This window comes from Nicotiana tabacum, chromosome 23 (assembly GCF_000715075.1).
Source record: "Nicotiana tabacum cultivar K326 chromosome 23, ASM71507v2, whole genome shotgun sequence".
Taxonomy (NCBI): Eukaryota; Viridiplantae; Streptophyta; class Magnoliopsida; order Solanales; family Solanaceae; genus Nicotiana; species Nicotiana tabacum.
In genome coordinates this window covers 14,483,936-14,505,642 of record NC_134102.1, presented here as the reverse complement: position 1 = coordinate 14,505,642, position 21,707 = coordinate 14,483,936, and the positions used below count along the sequence as shown (strand labels likewise).

Sequence of the window (21,707 nt, the reverse complement as noted above, 5' to 3'; positions counted from 1 at the left end):
GTCGATTTATTATAGACCTTAGTAGGAAAATAATTATTCAGCCGTTTATTGCTACCCCAAGGTATTGTATCCATCAATGTGATTTATACATTTGAAGATAGAATACAATTGAGAACGATTTTACAAATACAGTAATCAAAAGTCCCTTTTGCTTTACATTCTACCGATTATTGTCACCTTTAATGAACAAGCAACAGATTATACGAATGCCCTCAAGGGAGTGGATAAAGGGAAGAAAAGATGACAGATTATTCCTCCATTATCCCACATCTGGTGTCTCATGAATCTGCATCTTTAGGCCTGTTGCACTTTCTCCTCCAACAGATGGCCGTTCATTCCTCATTCACAGAGTTGGTGTCATTAACCTCCTCGGCCGGCTTCCCCTGTTTCACTCAATTATTTTTATACTAGATATTAGAACCAACCATGGTTTGACTGTTAAAGGAACAAAGAAACAAGAAGGCTGATATATTTTTCAGACAGAAGCCATACTGCCATACTACAACTTCAACCACCTATTGAAAGTCTGAAGTTATGTAACTTTTCAGTAAGGTAACCTGCAGTTATATTCTATTGCATCTTTCTAGCCACTTGTTTAAAAGGAGATTTGCATCCGAATTTCTTTGGCACTTTGTAAGCACAAATGTGTTGACATGTATAATTACACATGAAAGCGGGAAACATATGGGACGATTTCATATTAGTATTCAGTTATTACTTTTAACATAATAATCTAGCTGGGTAATAAAGCATGAGAATAGAATGCATAAAGCTTGAAATTGATGTTTGAAAAAAATATTCATCTTTGTTCAGTAAAAAAAGAAAGAAAAGGATATTGATGTTAGTAGAAATGTCCAGTTTGCAATATATCTGTGGATGGTGAAATACCAGCAATAATGTCACAGCATTTAGCAAGTTAGACAGGCTAAGAAATATAGTGAATAGAACTAGTCATCTTTCCAGGTAAATCATGACGGCTGGAGTCTAGCAATCTTACAAGTGCACATGTGATGTCTAATAACTGCCAGAAAGGTGATGACCCAATCAATTGATTTCATCCCTAAATTGGAGAACAGGACTTACCTTGCTGCTGTCACGCCAGCCAAGTCCAAACGGTCTTGAGAGCAAGCTGATCTTTCTAGCAGGTATCTCTTGTGATGAATCTAGGTTGCCCCCTACAGGAGATGAATCTTGCTGTGTGGATCTATAAATAAACGCGTTCTTCCATGTTAGAGAAAATACAAGATTTGCATTAACAAGGTAGTATACTTTTCTTATTACTCTTTACATAGGCATGTTATTGTCCTTTGGCAACTGATGAAGCAGTTTCAGTGGCAAGGAAATGACTAAGTATGAAATAGTGTCAGTAAAGAACACTATGATTACCAGGGCATATGATAATGTGTTTAATACTGCAACAAAAGTAGTACATGTAAGCATGGGTATATACCTCGGAGAAGGTAGTACTTTATCTTGACCAGATTGGTACTGCAAGGTAGCCTCCAACATTGTTTCTGCCATAACCACCCTCTTTTCCATCTCAGCGAGGGAAGCAATGGTTTCGTCATACTTTTCCTGCAGGTTGTCAGCAGTGACACACAAGATGTTCAACATTTCAGCCAACTACTGTCATATTTCCAAATTTAAGTTCCCCTATCATGCATGAACTTATGAACTAGATAAGCTTGAGTAGAGAAACACAAAGAATCTGATGGAGTAAGAATTCCCAGATAAAGAATTAGAAATCCAAATATTTCACCAAGAAATTCAATCAAAGAAGAAACCTGTAGCACTTGAGAGGCATGTCTTTGAGCTGCTGCATCTTGTTCAGCGTATATACGAGCATCTTCTGTTACCCTCTGTTCTTGCTCCACCCTCATCAAAACCTACAAAAATTAAATAAATAAACCCAAAATTGAAAGAAAGGGGGATTAGGAGATAATGTTCCGATACATCATCAAACAAGTAATGAAAATTGTCACCTGAAGCATGGCATTCTCTTGTTCTTGCTTAGCAGCAAGTGCCTGTCGAAGCTCAGCAACCTGTCTTTCTAATTGCTCAACCTGAGTCCATATGAAAATACCAATGTTCAAATGTAATTGTGTTAAATTCAAAATTTTCCAGGAAAAGGAAGATGATATATGCCAAAAGCAACCATCACTTTGTGGAGCAGAGTACGACAAATAATCAAATGCACAGCAGGTAATGGTGATGGAGTCTATTGTGCTAACCATCTAGAAATTCCTCAAGTCTACTGAAATAGATGTGTGGAAGCACATAGTCACAGTAAGCCAAAAGAATTCATGGCACATTGTGTTATTTATCGAGAATGTGGTTCAGGTGTATATTCGGGTATGAAAAGTTGCATTTATTGTTCATAGTCAAGTTCAACCTGGGATACTGCTGAAGGCAAGAGCATACTTATAAAACCACCATTCTCCCATAGATCAATGTAAGCAGGAGCAGATTATACATGTTAGAAGAGACAGGGAATCCGGGCTAACATTAATTAGATTATTAGGTGGCTCCGCTTATACCTGCTCCATGAATAGGAGAGGTAGCTAAATGCAAGCTGGAAGGTTAGGTGGCTCCGCTTTTACCTGCTCCATGAATAGGAGAGGCAGCAAAATGCAAGCTGGAAGGAACGGACTGGAAGCGCGGTTGTTCTTTTTCCTTTGTTTTGGGTGTTTGGGAGGAAATGAGTTGGGGATATAACTTCCTACTCTGAAGAAAGACATAATTCATTTATAAAGAAGCTTCTCAAATACCCTTGCGCTCAACTGCCGCCGGTTATCCTGCTTGACCATCTCCATCAATGCTGTTTCCAACTCCTCAGCTCTGTGGACAAGGAAAAAAAAGAGGAAAAAGATATCATTCCCCTATCAATATGAGGTCTAGGTCCCTTAGCTTTCTATACACACTAAAAGGTACAAGAGTTCTTCATTCTGAAAGCTCTCAAATAAGATTTGGAGTAGATACTGAGAAATATGCAACTTCAATGAAACCTTCTACAGTATAACAGGTTGCTCTCTAAATGGACAATTGAACTGCCAGTCCGCAAACATCAAGATTTTCCGTTTCTTTTATAGAGTTTTTGTAATTTTTTCAGTGAGTTAAAGGCTGGCAGGGATGAGATCAACTTGCCCTTTCAGAAGCTTCCTCGTCCTTGAAACATTAGACCATAGCTGAACCTAATTACATTTTGAATAGTTTAATTTGCACCACCACTTATCATTTAGTCTCTCTGCTCCATACCTGAATCTTGATGGTGCTGGGGGAGGACAAGAATAAGGAGAAAAGGTGGTAGAAAATCATAATAGGCTGGGTTTAGACGGGCAGAAATGGGAGAGTACATGGCGTCAGTTCTTTTTTTACTTTCTCCTTTTTCTTAAAAAGAGGTCATTGCCGATGCAGCCAAAGAACAACATTTGGCTTCAGATATAGTTTACAGCTTGATCGTAGCATAAAACATTAATTTTTGAAATTCTACCCAAAAGTATAATAATTAGCTGTTTCAAAATCAGTACATTCACACGGAACACAAAGGAAAAGGAGCTAACACTGGAACTTCATACTTTCCCAGGAATAGTTTTGAGAAAAGCCAACCTGCACAATATTGTGCTCACTAGATAAAGAAGCATGGACATGTAAAATATGCACCTGAGTTCAGCAGATCGTTTCTCCTCCAGCAACTTGGACAACTCAGCCTTCAGCCAAACCACCTGATAACGGTCATGTAGTAATGTAGGCAAAATAGATGTAAGTCAGAATTGTCTGCGAACTAATAGGTTATGCTATTGGGAATATTACTTTTAGGATATCCAGAATAACTGATAACTTACTCCCACAAATTTCTAAATATTCAGAACAAAATGAAACCAGAAGAAGGACAGGAAGGAAGTAATTGGAGTTGAAAGTAGGTAAATAAAGGATAACAGAGATAGGGAGGGGAGGGAAACAAGAATGAAGAAAATGAAAAGGAGAAAGTAGACGGAGAAAAACCGGTGAGTGCTTTACCTTTAGAAATTTAGACAACATGCGTTTTCTTAAATTTCTAACTTAGCCAACTAAAATATGTCCTCAAATGAACTGTCACTTCAATTTCTTGACAAGCAGGGTCTTCATGTCTTACATTGGATTATGTCACCAGTTTGATGTCAATGCAATTCTCTTGCTTTGTATAGCCAATACTATTTGACCTTGAATAAAGTTATGTCGGGAGAAGGCAGAGCATTAATTATCACCTAACAAAATGCTGGAGTGTCATTAGTTAAAAGACTATACTCCAGCCAATGACTATTTCACCTTTCATTAGTTAAGTAGATTGACCTAAGTACCACAAGATTCTTCAGGGTGGACATAGCATTCACTTGAGAGTAAACGTATATGGGATTGGTATACAAGTGATTCATTGGGCATCTGTTAATGATTACACTCACATAGTATATATTTTTTTTTTGATGAGGTAAGATGTGATTGCACTCGCATAGTAAACAAGACTGATTAGAGTTATATGGCGTTTATTGTCTCATCCTATTACAAGGCTGATTGAGGCCCTCCAGGTAAAGTAACTGACTCCCAAGAGAAATACTTAAAAGGGTCATTTGGTTCATGGACCAGTTATGCCTGGAATTATAATGCATGGATTGTTTATAGGGTGAATAATAATGTAGGGATCATTATATGGAGCTTGATTACTTTAAGGATTTTTTGGCCTTTATGTTGTAGACTGTAACTTTTCTCCAAAACCCAAACAATTTGGACAAAAAAGTCAGATATGTGACCAGCCTATACCTAATTTCACAGTTCTGGACAAAATTGATGGTCATATTTTATTTAACACTTATCTTTGAGAAGTTACTTCTACTGCCTTCTTTAACTATCTGTGCGCATAAAAAGAAAGTGGGACACGAGACCAACTCACTTTCTCGATGAACATCACAAAACCTTACCCCTTAACGGAAACCCCCAATCTGTCTCCTTTTCCTACTTGTTCTGTATTTTCCCTAATTCTCGGGATTGTTTAGCTATAAAACTGCAACAAAAAACTTCCCCTGCAGCCTCTAATCCTCAAAAAGAAGAAACAACATTGATTTTTACCACATCAGGCTTGGAACCGAGGTGTTGCAAGCTAGTTACACATTAGTAAGCTAGATCACTTTTAAGTAAAAAGAGTCGCATATATCCCCATTAACTAAAACTTATGCACCCCGTTTTATCCATTCTCCTTTTCAATTCTGCTTTATCAGGCAATTCCCTTCCAAGCCATTTTGAAGCAGACAAAATTTACTTAAAGAGAGAAGTATCTTACTACTCAATCCTTACTTTATTAATGACCATCCAAGTTTCACTCTTTTTATATAGACCCAAGTTTCAGTTTATAAGCACATTTCCATACGAATAACACTATTGTGCTGGAAAGAAAACTAATTTCAGTACATTCTGCTATTTCGGATAATCATATGAAATCAATTCTGGAGTCCCCATTTAAGCGGCAAGAAGATAAAGCTGGTAAACCAGGATTAATAAAAGATGATCAGGAGGGGTGCAAGTTAAAAAGACAGACTTCAAAGAAAGAATATGTATGGGATCATAACATAGGAAGAAAATTACCTGCTCTTGGAGATCCGGCGCAGAAGCTATTTCCACATCACCATTAAGGCTCGTGTAAAGTTCATCCACATTAGCAGATCCAGTATCTGCCTGAGATGCATCACTATTTGTCAGTTCATAAGCTTTCTGATCTGCTTCAGTGGTTCCGACAACTATAGATCCAGGATCATGCTTAAAACCGCACAGTTTAGAAGATAAACCCTGACAATTCCTCCAATCTTGAAGTCCTTTGGACCTTTCTTCAACCGCAGCCTTCACAGATGGTCGATGCTTGTTTCTTAGTTCTTCTAATCGAGCTTCATTCACATTTTGATAGCCCATGCAGGCTGTCAGCACCAATTGACTGCTATCAAATGTGGATCCAGCAAGTGACTGCAGCAGGGTAATTGCATCCCCTGCATCTTTTGTGGTAACTAATGCAGGTCCTGAACAAGACCAAATATGTATATCACTTTTGAGCTGCACAAACAAGAGAATTGAACGACAATGGCAAGGAAGAAAAGAACTTGCATTAACACAATGTTTAGAAACTTTCCAGCTCTCATGAATTTAAAAAAATTACCATAAAGCTCCATCAAAGCGAGTGCAGTACGGAATAACATCACTCGATTTCCTTCAAACAGAATTACATCCCAGACCCTAAGGACTAAAACCAAGAAAATTTCATGAGAAAGGAAGCAAACAACCAGTAAGACAATCCAAGCGCCAAAAATAAGCTTAAGACAATTGACGTCAAATTTAATATCTCGTCAACTTAAAACCTAATTAAATATGTAGTATCAGCCATACTACAGATCAGACATTTCAAGATGAGATAAAAACAACTGACCACTTTCCCATGGAAGCATGTTCATAAATATGGAGAGGAACCATGGTCCAGTAACCCATGCTACCTGCACTCCCAGGTAATCAAGATGATTAACTGCGCAGATGCATCAATGGGGAAGGAAGTCAAAACATATGGGAAGCAATATAATCAGTAAAGATCTGGAGAAGGAGCTTGAATTAAAGAAGTGGGAACAAGAGATATACCCAACTTCGGAAATTTCTCCCGCACCAACACCTCAAGAACAAGTTGGTCAACCTGATAAGAGACAATGTAGCAAATAAAAAACTGTTGATATCTTCATATTTCTCACAATGCAATTTATTCGTGTCAAACAAATGAAGGGGAAAAGTAATTGTTAGCAGATGAAATAGTGAACTACAGCTAGTAGAAGCAAAACTTGTTTGTTACCTGAGACTCTAGCATCTCTTCTGAGTAATAGCCATCAAAATAGTCATCTAGAATCCCCACTAAAGTCCTGTAAGTTTAACAACATATTTATTTAACTAAGCCAGACTGACCAAATATACAGACACACATTTAGCACTTCAGACCAAACTAACTCTTAAAGTGCAAGGTATTAAAGAAGACTAAAGCTGTTCCAACTCTGAATTGCAATTTCAAATAAACCAATAGCAGCAACTTTATTTTAGAACATAAATGAAGACATATCCATCTGGAAGAACAAGATGTAGATAAAGTTCAAAACATACCAAAAGGCGTTTTCCTCAGGCATCAGAAGCAATAGCAAACCAGCAAAAAAATTCATGGCCTGCATTATTAGATGAGCAAAACTGAGCAATGTAACTTAGAACGAAAAGAAGACTTGCGTAGTGACCAGACGGGTGAACCACAAGTTGAAAGAATCAACACCTTCATACAGAACTGGAAATATATCACCATGTTTACAATCATTTTCAGAAGCAATAGAGGATTAAAAAACAACTTGGTAAAATTCCCAAATAACGAAATTCAACGAAATATTAGACATTTTGACACTGAAGAAAGAAAACCGTGTCTACAACACTTCTTATGACCAACAGAAATCAAATAATAGAGAAGTACTTGATGGAGAACCTGAAGCTGAAAAATAAAAATTTGTGGCTTAACCATTTAAATTGCACGTGAATGGAAAAAAGAGGAATTTAGAACTATGTAGCAAATTTTATCATTCGCTCATCCTAAATTTCATCTTTTCCTTATCTCCAATTTTGAAAAATTTGCCCCTTTATATATCTTCATTCTATCTTGCTCATCCGAAATATTTTGAAAAAAAGTTTTCAAAACTTTCTTATATGATCTTTTGGTACCGTGTTAGATAATAATAGGCATTCAAAAGAATGTGGAAAGCATTTCTTTCAGGCTACAACTATTACTAACTCTCAGAAACTCCAATTGGGGGCGGCTGTCATTTGAAAATTTATACAGTAACACTGTAAAAACACTTTTTATATGGTGCTTTCTAAACACATTTTAATTTTGCTTAAATGATTGCAGACAACTTTGCAAGCAGATTTCAAAGAAATACATAAACAACACTGTAATACATAAATTTCAATCAAAAGTTGGAAGCTGTAATCTAGCAACTGAAGACAAAGGATGCTTTGGGCGGTATTTCAAACTTCAGCAACTATATTACGTCCTCTCAAAACATATTTTGAACAAAAACTTCGCACTAGTTATTTCTAGCTCTCTAAATAAGCACAACAAACGCCAAAATTAAATCGATAACCAGTTCATGATGTTTGATTTGCCAATTCCTACAGCCACATGGTCAATCCAAATGTCAAACATCAAAGCAGACATAATTATTCCCCCACTCCCCCCAAAAGAAAAGAAAGTAAGAGATCGCCAACAACGGAATTACCTGGCAATAGCCAACAAAGGGATTATGCCGAGCATAGGCAGTAAGTAAACGTCTTAAAGCATTTCTTCCATCCTCATCTAGAGCAGGATGTCCAGGAAATGTTCGTGGTAGATCCTGCATGAAAGATACAAGACAAGATTGAAGCCAAAATGGATGTTCAATGACCTTTTCAATCTGCCTTCATGTAGACGGTACTGAAAAAGGAATTGATAAGTAGCATGCTCAATGACCTTTTCAATTTGCCCTCTCCATTTTTCAGGAAGACATACAGTATCTATGCTTGGGTCCACACAACTTCCATTACTCTTTGGTACAATATTTTTACACTCTGCATCATTACCAGATTTAGTGCCTAAAGCAAGCAAATCCTGGTAATAGGTCTCCACTCGGCGTGCCTTCATGCCCACAAAGGCTTGCCAAAGCTGTGATTCAAGTATCAGCATTACATAAATAAAGCTAATGCATGAACTCAGATGACTTAAAGAGCAACAGCATAAGAAAAGTTTGAGCATTCTATCTAACCTCTCCCCTGAGAGCCATGGGTACTCCACCATGAACAAGACACTCCAATTCTTCTTTCCAAGGAGGTAAAGACTCATGATCCTTAGTAGCCAAATGGCTATTATTTTCATTTAGAGGAACATCTTGCATGGAATCCAGTTCAGATCTGTCGAAAGATTCTGATCTTGCTAAATCATAAAACTCGTCGTCCGAGTCCTCTTCAGATTCTCCTTTTGTGGCTCTAGCCTCTTCAATTGCAGGAAGATGCTCCTGCAGACCACGGTCTTGCTCGTTTTTGGCCAAAGTTTCCATCTTTTTTACACGAATGCTCATTATATCCTCAATGGCACGTAGAGTTGGTCTAATCTCCGACCATATTTGGGCCTGATGAGTTTTCCTCTCAACTGAGGTTATTGTATCATCCTTCTTTCTTGCACCTTCAAGATGACCCTCAGAACGATGCTTTTCATCAGTTTGGTTATTGGTTTCATCTGCATTCTGCAAAAAGGAGCTTGCATCCTGCATGGATGATTCAGTACCAGGCTTGCCGGAGTTGCCGTCTGCAGACACCCCATTTATGGCCAACTGAGCAGGCTCTGCCTGCCGTTCCAAAAAGTCTGTCCACCTATCCGACCTCTCTTCCTCTTCTTCCTTAAAACAACGAAACAGTTGACACAATCAGAGAAAGTATTTAAATTAAGACAATCAAAGAAAAGTTTCTACATGGGAATGGTTGCTGAGAAATTTGGTAGAAGTACAATAGAAGGAAGCTGTTCTCAACGTGATACAGCTGGTTTTTGATGCTTCTTATGTAACTAACTAATTAGACGGAAATTCTTCTAGTTTAATGCTCCTCTTTCTTCTGTTCCTTCTCTCTTCTTTACACAAACTTCCTCACCAATAAACAGGATACTAATTAGTAAACCTGTAATCATGAGAAGATAATACCTTGTAGATATTTGCATATTCATGATATCTTTGTACATGCTGAGGCCGCACAGAGAACCCATAAGCATCCCTGTCCATGTTAGTACTTATATGTATTAGTCAAAAACTTTTAAGGAGAAAGTTTTACTAAAACAAAATCTTTATGAGCAGAAGTTTCCAGAAACCACATTAATTTAGATATTTCTTCTGCATGACTGAGCATTATAAAAATCAAAATAAGACAACCTGAGCTAATTGAACACAGTAACTGCCTATTAAAGCAGTATGTTTAAAAGAAACACTTTGAAAAATTTCAAATAACATTTCACCAAGAGTTCAGTATAATTACTTTGTAAAGCATTTTTAGTGTTTAATATTTACATATGACCTCATACAAAAAATTTATGCTTTGATTTGACGGTGGAGCAAATTATTTTTGAATTGAAGGACAAACTTTAGGCCTTGAAGCAGTTCCATAAATTCCAAGCTTGAGCTTTTGCCAAATGTAATTATGGCGGAACTTCTGGTACAAATTAAAGAAACTTCTAAGCATTTACCAAATACTTAAAGATATTCGTTCATGTTAAAACGCAGTTACTTGTCAAATGCACTACACTCCCAATGTGGCCTAGATGAGTCACAAATTAAGTGCATTAACGGGAAAAAATGTGAAGAGCCATTCTAACCATCAAGAAATGCAAACCAAGTTCGAAGCACATCTCTTTACTGCTCTACTTTTGCTTTTATTTTTCCTCGTGCACACCTCTCGACTATTCAACCTTATACATAGCATCCATCCAATAACTCTATCCACTCTACTTTTTTCATTGTTTACCAGCTGTCAGCTACGAAAATCACTGATTACATTAGAAAACAAGTTTTCGACAAAAAGCTCAGTTTTTAATAGCTACTCAACACCTCAAATCTTAACCGTACTTACCAATATACTCACTTGGAACTAAATCATATCAAAACAGTGAGTAGAATCTTACTAATCATGTAAAAATCGAAATAAGTTCATCTGAATACTAGAGCACTTAATATCATCTATTTTCTATATTATTTTTTCGGCGAAGTATATAATCTAGAATCAAACAGAGAGGAATAGTTCACAAAATAGAATACAATGTGAAAGGGACACGTGGAAGGCAGAGAATAGATAGTACCTCTTGTGGTCGATTGAAATGATGCAAGGATTCAACACAGCTGTTTCTGCACTCGCCTTCATTGTCGGTAAACAGTATCAAACACTTGGCCAAAATCCGTTGATTCTGATTTGAATTTCTTTCCTATTTCTGACTTTCAAATAAATTTCAAGGCTTTTTCTTCCATTTTTTCAAAGATTAAGTTAAACACTTCAAAATGCAGTTTCATATAGTTAAGTCGGTGACTAGCACTCTACTCAATGTATGAGGGAGGACACGTGGCATTCACATGGAAGAGCGAGTTTAGCGTCAGAGTGAATTTTATGAGTGAAAGTGAGGAAAAGGAGGAAAGATTTCAGTGTTGAGAGATTTCAGGGGAAGTGTGCTTTGGATCAGGTAAAAATTACAGGGCCAGTGGCTGGCCCATGTCTTTTGTCCAAACTCCCAAAATTTTCTTTACTTTTTCTATTTATCGATGAGGCCGAGGGGACCAAAATTTTATCATTTCGAAAGTAGGAGACTTTTTACCGAAAGTAAGAATCTAACTCTTTTCCTTTTTCTCTCTTTATTTTACGTAGAATATACTATGTAGCACTCCTATTTATTTGTTTTACGCCCGTTATTAGTGTTCGTATTGCAACCCCATTAATTCGAATTCGTTATATTTAACAACAACAATATAATTTCACTAGTGAAATTTAAGAAGGATAGTGTATATATAAACATTATCCATATCTTGTGAATGTAAAATGATTGTTTTCGACAGACACTTGGCTCAAGAATAAACATAGTCACAATAATATTGAAAAAGAAATGCAGTAATAGAGAAGCCATGCAAAAAAAAAATAACAATGTCAAGATAATAAGATAATCAAGGCAAAAGAACACATGTAGTAGTAAAAATCTAAGGATAAGAAAATACGAGAATAGTATTAAATCTACTGGTATAGAAAAAAGATAAGCTCGACAACCTACTAATCTTCTACCTATCAAGGGTCATGTTATCGCTAAGCTGAAGTTATGCCTTGTCATGCCAAATCACCTCTCCTCGACACTTCTTAGGCCTACCTCTACCTCTTTTTAGACCCACCAAGACCAACCTCTCACACTTACTTACTGGTGCATCTGTACATCTCCTTTTCACATGCGCGGACTGTTAGTAATCTATATTTGCAGAGTAATTCTAGAAATAAAATAACGTAAAAACAGAAATATAAAATAAACAGAATTTAATCTAAGTCCACTGAATTCACAGTATTTTCTTAAGGAACTTAGTCCCCTCCTAGTACTCCGAGGTTGTGGACTATTTCCTCCCAGGATAAAACGGATTACACATTGGTGTAGTGGTACTTCAAACCCTAGTGTTTCAGCGAACATAATGATTGGTAGCAAATTACACTTACTGTTGCTTTATTTTCTAGTTAAAACAATGCAGAAGAAAGAAGGAGAATTCAGAATTTCATAAGGAAAATCTGAGAAAATGGCCTGCTATTTATAGCCAATAGGTTGGGTTCAAACAAAGAGGTGCAACTCTTCATGATGATTGTTTGCGTAAAAACAGTCATTACGTAAATGACTATTTACGCAAAATAAAATGAAAAAATCAAACGTGGAGGAAAATTAATTTACTGCTACAAAAATGGCTACTTTGGATTAAAATAATATTACGTTAATCTTAATATTAACAAATAAATTTGGTCCAAAAAATTAATCAATCAATCAGATCATTTGACCAAATTCAAATCCGAAGTCAAGCCGAGCGAGCGAGCGAGCGACGACGGCGCGAGGCTTGCCTTCTTCTCAACTCTTTAAGAGCTAGAAGAACAGCAATTGTATATATACCCATCAAAATTCTTTTTCTTCTCCAATGTAGGACAATGTCCCTTTGTCAAAGAGAAAAATTTAAATATTTTATTTTTTCCTTAATTTCTCATTCACTCTATTTTAAGCTAAACCAAGTTTAAAGCCAACAATCCCCACATAAATGGGGAATGGCTATATCACAAAAATATGCATGAAAACAGTATGATTCGCAAGCAATGATTAATCGCATCTGGATAAGTAAGTTTTCCTTTGAACTTTCCGTAGTGAACTTATGTCGGATATACTCGGTCAATCGGTAGATTTGATATTTTTGAACCGTCGAACTTTGGTGTATACCTAGACAACCATAAGCCACACAATCAACCTTTAACCGTCTTTGGTTCTTATTGTTGTGTTCGTTTCAACCATGAACACCGCATATTTCATAAGTGCATAGAGAACTGGCCTTGCAAAATTCTCCTCGATGCGGCTAACACTTCACACTTACATAGGTGATTCCTAAATGTGTCATCCCGTAGATACACTCTTTGATATACCTCGTATCAAATTTAGAAACCATTAAAATTCCTTAATATTTTATCCTTGGTACTGAACATTGTCTCATCACGAGAATGGACCAAAATTTTAGTTGACAATGTTGAACCGTCATTAATGACTTTGTTTGATTTTCTTGAACCTAAATCTTGGGATCTCCAGTCCTCTAGGTAGAGTTACCGCCACAATGACTTATCCTCGGCCATAGTCCCATTCCCCTCAATGATCTTTCAACTATCTATGTGGTTAGGCTTTCTGTAAGCGGATCTGACACATTATCGCTTGACTTAACGTAGTCAATTGTGATAATTCCCCTAGAAAGTAGCTGCCTAACGGTTTTATGTCTTCATCGTGTATGACGAGATTTATCATTATACATAACACTCACAGCCCTTCCAATTACCGTTTGACTATCGCAATGTATGCATATTGGTGCCAACGATTTGGGCCAAAATGGAATATCTTCCAAGATATTTCGGAGCCATTGAGCTTCTTCGCCAACTGTAATGACCCAATCGGTCATTTTAACTTTAAGGAACCCGTTCCCTAAAATAAAACTCCCCGAATATACTTTTATTAATTTATGACTCGCGGGGGATGGTTGGTTCGGGATTTGAAAGTGTGTGGGTTGAAATCGGAATATTTGGTTCCTTAAGTTAGCTTTAAAGAGACAAGTTTGACTTCGGTCAATATTTTAAGAAAACGACCCCGAAATCGGAATTTGACGGTTTCAATAGGTTCATATGATGATTTTGAACTTGGGCGTATGTTCGAATCGGGATTTTGGATAACCGGGGAGCGTTTTGCCGCTTAATAGTAAAAATCAACTATTTGAAGCTTTAAAATTCTTTAAATTTGGTTTGAGGTAAGTTTTTGAGTAATTGAAATCCGTTTGGAATTCCGAGTTTGGGAATAGTTTCGTATAGTGATTTAAGACTTGCACGCGAAATTTCGTGTCATTCCGAGTAGTTTAAGTATATTTCGGCGCATTGGAAGTAATTTGAAGAACTTGAAATTCTTAAATTTGAATCAATTTGGTTTAGGGTATGATTCTTAGATTTGATGTTATTTTACGCGTTCTGAGAGTTCGAGCGAGTCCGTTTTATGATTTCAAACTTGTTGGTATCTTCGGGTGGGGTCTCGGGGACCCCGAGTGTCAATCGGACAAGGCTCGGACCAAGTTAGAAGTTGGGAGCCAAAACTGAAGCTCCCAGTTACTGTCAGAATTGCACCTGCGCTTGGCCAGTCGCAGGTGTGACATTCGCAGATACAACAGAAGCTCGCAGGCGCGGCACTCGCTAATGCGAGATTTCTTCACAGAAGCGGAAAAGGAAAGGGGAGGCCATCACCGCAGATGCGGAATTTTGGCGCACCTGCGATCGCGCATGTGCGAAGCAGTGTGCGCAGATGCGAGCTTGGCCAAGGCTAGTGAGACTCGCACCTACGAGGATTTTTCCGCAGGTGTGAAAGCCGCAGATGCGGTACCTCTTCCGCATGTGCGAAAATCATTGTTGGACAGAATGGTTAAAAATCGGGGCTCAGACATTTTGAGCCCATTTTTCCTCCATTTCCGGGCGATTTCAGAGCTTTTGAGAGGGGGATTTCAACTAGCAATTGGAAGGTAAGTTAATTATACACCCCTTGAGTTAAGTACATAGATTATAGGTAGATTATAACTAGTAAATCTTAGAAATCAAGGGTTTAGATAAAAAAAAAAACCTAGATTTTTATAAAAATGAGATTTTAACCACGAAAATAGTTATGAAATTGGATAGAAATTATATGTTTGAGTTCTTTAGATTATGAGTAACATTTTCATCCGAAAATTTTCGGAATCCGGGCACGTGGACCTAGGGTGGATTTTAAAAATTTTACTATTTTGGATAAGGTAATTTATTTAATAGATAAATTTCGAATCATTTAGCATATATTAATTATTTTGTATAATATTTGGATAGTTTCAGATTTTTCGGCGTCGAATCGAGAATTCAACGCGACGTGGTAATCGAAAAGTGGACTTTGAGACGAGGTAAGTCTCTTGTCTAATCTTGTGAGGGAAAAATTACCCCATAGGGATTAAATTGAATAATTATTGCTAATTGCGGGGACTACGTACGCACGAGGTGACGAGAGTCCGTGCGTAGCTACTATTAATGCTAAAGTCCGGGTAGTTTAGGACTCAAAGTATGAATTACTTGTGTAAATTCTATTCTTTGTTTAATTAATATTAATTGATATATATATATGAATATATTGTGAATTGTCAGATAAAGATATTAAAGGATGGAAATCTCATATGCTTGATTTTCTGTTTTAAATTAATTAATTATTAAAAGAAATTGTTCTTCCTCCCGAATTTATCTTATAATAAATATACTATCCTTTCGGAGGTGCATAAGAAAATGCCCCCCTTTCTTGTGGAGCGGGCCGAACGCCTCGACAAGATAGATGCATCTATGGATCGTGTCGCACGTCCCTCGACAGTGTACACAACACTCTGGATCGGGCCGTACGTCCTCGGCAAAAATCGTGCTTAATAATAATAATCACACGATACCTTAATAGCTTATTTCACCTTGCGAAGCCAATTGATAAATTTGAGAATCCTTGAAATTTAATGAATTATTATGCGTGCTGGTTAAAAAATTAATTGTTATTCCTGTAAATGAGATTTAATTGATAAATTGGAAATTATTTGAATTGAAGGAGTTTAATTAATATATTGAGAATTGTTGCATTTGAAGGAATTTGATTATTTTTGCTGGTTAAATAAATTATTGTAAATTCTATGAATCATATTGATTTAAATATTCCAGTTGTATTTCAATTATTATTATTGACACATAGTGAGTGTCAAAGTCGGTCATCTCGTCTCTACCACTTCGAGATTAGGCTTGATACTTACTGGTTACACGTTGTTTACGTACTCATACTACACTTGCTGCACTTTTTGTGCAGGACCTGCGGCAAGTACTAGTGGGGGACCTATCGTCTTACATCCACGCTATCCAGGGGCATAGTGGTGAGGTGTCTTTCTGAGCCGTTCTGCAGATACTAGTGTCTCTCCTTGTATTTTTTATTCTGTCTATTTTTATTTCAGACAGTATTTGAGGTTTTGTATAATCTACTAGATGCTCATACACTTGTGACACCAGGTCTTGGCACACACATTGGTAGAATTTGGTATTTTATTATTTTTCTTGGTTTTAAATTTTTATCAATGTATGCTTAATTTATTAGTTAGCTTGCCTAGCTGTAGTGTTGGGCGCCATCACGACCTACAAGTGAAATTGGGTCGTGACAACATGGTATCAGAGCACTAGGTTCACATAGGTCTCACAAGTTATGAGCATGACTAATAGAGTCTCGCGGATCGGTACGGAGACGTCTGTATTTATCTTCGAGAGGCTATAGGGTGTTAGGAAATTACCTTTCTTCATATTCCATCGTGCAATTGATGTAGTTCTAAATATCCTTCTCTTATTCTCTCTCAGATGGTGAGAACGCGCTCGAATGAGGTTCTAGATCAAGGAAGAGCTACTCCCCCAGTTGCTAGAGGCAGAGGCAGAGGGAGGGCTCCAGCCCGCAGTATAGGGCGAGGACGTCCCAGGACTGTTCCAGTTATGCCGCCAGTGGGTCTAGCAGAGAACCCCATTGTTGAGGAACATGATGAGGTGCATGTGGCAGAGCCAGCTCCGGTGGATTTTACATCTGCACCGGGATTTCAGGATGTCATGGGTCTTATGCTGTGGTTCATGGACAATATGACTCAGGCCGGTTTATTTTCGGTAGACCCAGCCATATCTCAGGCAGGCGGGGAGCACAGACCCCTACCGCTCAAACTCATGGACAGGCAGCTGCTGTATATCAGATATAGGGTGCACTACCCATGGGAGGAGCCCAACCAGTAGCAGCAGCTACACCTGAGCCCAGGCGAGCTGTAGCCGCTGATCCTCAGAAACTATTAGACAGATGGACTATACTATATCCTCCTGTATTTGGGGGTGAGTGACATGAGTATCCAGAGGACTTCATTGATCGTTGCAGGGATAGACTGCACAACATGAGGATATTAGAGTCTTATGGGGTAGACTTTGCTACTTTTCAGCTAGAGGGCAGAGCCCGTAGATGGTGGTAGTCTTATGTTCTTGGCAGACCAGCAGATTCTCCTCCCATGACTTGGGACAAGTTCACCCATATCTTCCTGGACAGGTATATTCCACCCTACCAGAGGGAAGAGTTGCGGTTTTAGTTTGAGCAGCTCCAACAGGGTCAGATGTCAATGACCGATTATGAGGCGAGGTTTTTTGAATTATCTCGCCATACACTTATGATACTCCCTACTGAGGCGGAGAGAGTGTGGAGGTTTGTAGCCGATTTACATACTGGCATTCAGGCCACTATGGCTCGAGAGGTTGAGATGGGTACTTCTTATGAGCTAGTTGTGGAGATAGCCCGGAGGATTGAGGGTGTGCGTCAGCGGAGCCGAGAGCAGATTATGAGAGATAAGCGGTTCAGGTACTCTGGAGAGTTTAAAGGTGCTCCGTCTGGGGGAAGAGGTCAGTTCGTGAGGGGCCAGTCCAGCAGACCCCCATTTCTAGCACCACCACCTCCTCGGGGGTACTCCAGTGTGACCTTATCTCAGTGCTATACCAGAGAGTTTTTACCGCCCACCAGCTATTCAGGGTCCTCCCAGTGGGTATTCAGGTCCCCAGGGCCAGACTCTTAGTCAGCAGCCCATCACACCGAAGAGTTATTACGAGTGCAGGGATCCCAATCACATGAGGAGGTTTTGCCCCAGGCTTCAGGGTAGACCAGTACAGCAGGGTCAGTAGCCTATACTTACCGGACCAGTTGCTCCATCAGTAGTCCGATCACCAAGAGGTGGAGGACAGGTGGGTAGGGCCATCCTAGAGGTGGAGGTCAGCCAGGCGGAGGCTAGCCAGTTGGTGCTCCAGCTCGGTTCTATGCTTTTCCAGCTAGACCAGATACAGAGGTCTCAGATGCTGTGATTACAGGTATTATTTCTGTTTGCGGCAAAGATGCCTCAGTATTATTTGATCCAGGATCCACGTATTCATATGTGTCATCTCTATTTGCTCCATTCCTGGGTGTTTCTCGTGAGTCCTTGAGTACTCTTGTTTATGTGTCCACTCCTGTAGGCGATTCTGTTATTGTGAACCGGATTTACCGGTCTTGTATTATTACATTATGTGGTTATGAAACTAGAGCAGATCTCTTATTGCTCGAGATGACCGATTTTGAAATTATTCTGGGTATGGACCGGTTATCTCCATATCATGCTATTCTAGATTGTCATGCCAAAACTGTTACCTTGGCTATTCCATCTTTGCCTAGGCTGGAGTGGAAGGGTTTATCGGTTAGTTCATTTAATCGGGTTATTTCTTTTATAAAGGCTCAACACATGGTTGAGAAGGGTTGTTTGGCTTATCTAGCCTATGTTCGGGATACTGCTACAGAGACTCCGGCTATTAATTCAGTGGCAGTAGTTCGGTAGTTCTCCGATGTATTTCCTTGAGATCTTCCAGGTATGCCACCTGATCGGGATATTGATTTCTGTATTGGCTTGGCTCCAGATACTCAACCTATATCTATTCCACTATATCGCATGGCTCCGAAAGAATTGAAAGAGTTGAAAGAACAGCTTGAAGAGTTGCTAGCCAAAGGGTTCGTCAGACCGAGTGTATCGCCTTGGGGTGCACTAGTATTATTTGTGAAAAAGAAAGATGGCACAATGCGAATGTGTATTGATTATCGCCAATTGAACAAAGTTACTATTAAGAACAAGTACCCGTTGCCATGTATTGATGAACTATTTGACCAGTTGCAGGGTGCTAGGGTGCTCTCTAAGATCGACTTGCGATCGGGATATCATCAGTTGAAGATTCGAGATTCGGATGTTCCGAAAACTGCTTTTCATACTTAGATATGGTCATTATGAGTTTTTGGTGATGTCTTTCGATTTAACTAATGCCCCAACAGCGTTTATGGATCTGATGAACAGGGTATTCAGGCCATATATTGATTCTTTTGCCCTTGTCTTCATTGATGACCTTTTGATCTACTCGCGTAGTAAGGAGGAACATGAGCAACATATGAGATTAGTGCTTCAGACAAGGCGGGAAAAAAAGCTATATGCTAAGTTCTCTAAATGTGAGTTTTGGCTAGAGTCTGTAGCATTTTTGGGACATATTGTATCGGGCGAAGGTATTAAAGTTGATCCCAAAAAGATTGAGACAGTTCAGAATTGGCATCGACCCACTTCGACGACTGAGATCAGGAGTTTTCTGAGTTTAGCAGGTTATTATCGCCGGTTTGTGGAAGGTTTTTCATCTATTGCAGCACCTTTGGCCAAATTAACCCAGAAGGGTGTTCAGTTTCGATGGCCCGATGATTGTGAGGCAAGCTTTCAGAAGCTCAAGATAGCATTGACTACATCACCAGTGTTAGTGTTACCTTCCGGTTCGGGAATGTATACAGTGTATTGCGTCGCTTCACTCGTTGGTTTGGGTTGTGTATTAATACAGGAAGGGCGAGTTATTACATATGCTTCACGTCAGTTGAAGCCCCACGAGCAGAATTATCCGGTACATGATTTGGAGTTAGATGAGATTGTTCGCGCTCTTAAGATTTGGAGGCATTATCTTTATGGGGTGTCCTGTGAAGTTTATACTGATCATCGCAGTTTGCAGCATTTATTCAAGCAGAGGGACCTAAATTTGAGGAAGCGCAGATGGCTAGAATTACTAAAAGATTATGATATTACTATCCTATATCATCCAGGTAAAGCAAATGTAGTTACAGATGCCTTGAGTAGAAAGGTGGAGAGTATGGGTAGTTTAGCTTTCATTTCAGCAGAAGAGAGGCCATTAGCTTTGGATATCCAGTCCTTGGCCAACCGACTTGTACGGCTAGATATTTCAGAGCCCAACTGAGTTCTTGCATGTGTCGTAGCTCAGTCTTCGAGAAACAGTACTACGAGGTAGTGCCAAGGAAGTTACTATTGGTGCAGATGGTGTTCTGCAACTCCAGGATCGTATGTGTATTCCTAATATGGATGAACTGAGGAAAATGATCCTAGAGGAAGCACACAGTTCTCGGTATTCTATTCATCCAGGTGCTACGAAGATGTATCGTGACTTGAAGCAGCATTATTGGTGGCGACGAATGAAAAAGGACATAGTTGAGTATGTAGCTAGGTGTCTAAATTGCCAGCAAGTTAAATATAAGAACCAGAGGCCAGGCGGCCTACTTCAGCAGATGACTATACCAGAGTGGAAATGGGAACGAATTACTATGCACTTTGTAGTTGGGTTGCTGCGGACCTTGTGGAAGTTTGATACAGTTTGGGTCATTGTTGACAGGTTGACCAAGTCGGCACATGTTATTCCTGATGTGACTACATATACTTTAGAGAGGTTGGCCCAGATTTATATTCAGGAGATAGTTCGGTTGCACGGTGTGCCAATTTTCATCATATCAGATAGAGGCCCTCAGTTTACTTCCCATTTTTGAAGAGCAGTACAGAGAGAATTAGGGACCCGTGTAGAGCTCAGCACAACCTTTCATCCGTAGACCGACGGGCAGTCAGAGGGGACAGTTCAGATTTTGGAGGATATGCTCAGGGCTTGTGTGATTGACTTTGGAGGTCAGTGGGATCGTTTCATTCCTTTGGCCGAGTTTGCTTATAATAACAGTTACCAATCCAGCATCGAGATGGCTCCATTTGAGGCTTTATATGGTCGTTGATGTTGTTCACCTATCGGATGGTTTGAGCCTGGTGAGGCTAAGTTATATGGTACTGATTTGGTAAAGGATGCCTTGGAAAAGGTGAAGTTGATTCATGAGCGACTTCGTATAGCACAGTCCAGATAGAAGAGTTACGCGGATCAGAAAATGCGTGATTTATCATTTATGGTAGGTGAAAAAGTTCTCTTGAAGGTTTCGCCGATGAAGGGGATTATGAGATTCGGGAAGAAGGGCAAGTTAAGCACAAGGTTTATATGCTCATTTGAGGTGTTGAGACGAGTTGGGGAGGTTGCTTATGAGCTTGCATTGCCTCCCAGCCTATCGGGAGTTCATCCGATTTTCCATGTATCTATGCTCCGGAAGTATCATGCCGACCTATCACATGTGTTAGACTTCAGCACAGTTCAGCTAGATAATAGCTTGGGTTATGAAGAAGAGCCATTTGCCATTGTTGATAAACAAGTTCGCCAGTGGAGGTCCAAGAGGATTTCTGCAGGAACATACTTTTATTAATTTATGACTCGCGAGGATGGTTGGTGCTGGATTTGGAAGTGTGTGGGTTGAAATCGGAACACTTGGTTCCTTAAGTTAGCTTTAAAGGGACAAGTTTGACTTTAGTCAACATTTTGAGAAAATGACCCCGGAATCGAGATTTGACGGTTCCAATAGGTTCGTATGATGATTTTGGACTTGGGCGTAT

The 21,707-nt window shown here is 39.0% G+C and overlaps 1 protein-coding gene across 1 annotated transcript; it reads right to left on the bottom strand.

Annotated features, from left to right (window-relative positions):
- Positions 1-22: 22 nt before the first annotated feature.
- LOC107763452 (uncharacterized) lies at positions 23-11,318 on the bottom strand. The gene is made up of 18 exons (XM_016581938.2): positions 10,901-11,318; positions 9,756-9,825; positions 8,829-9,458; positions 8,537-8,728; positions 8,307-8,420; positions 7,153-7,211; positions 6,851-6,917; positions 6,646-6,697; positions 6,443-6,535; positions 6,176-6,259; positions 5,614-6,038; positions 3,661-3,722; positions 2,769-2,838; positions 1,983-2,063; positions 1,785-1,886; positions 1,451-1,575; positions 1,084-1,204; positions 23-383 (listed from the first exon to the last, which is right to left on the bottom strand). The coding sequence occupies exons 1-18, from the start codon at positions 10,960-10,962 to the stop codon at positions 333-335; spliced, it is 2,460 nt and encodes an 819-aa protein (XP_016437424.1). The 5' UTR covers positions 10,963-11,318; the 3' UTR covers positions 23-332.
- Positions 11,319-21,707: the final 10,389 nt, after the last annotated feature.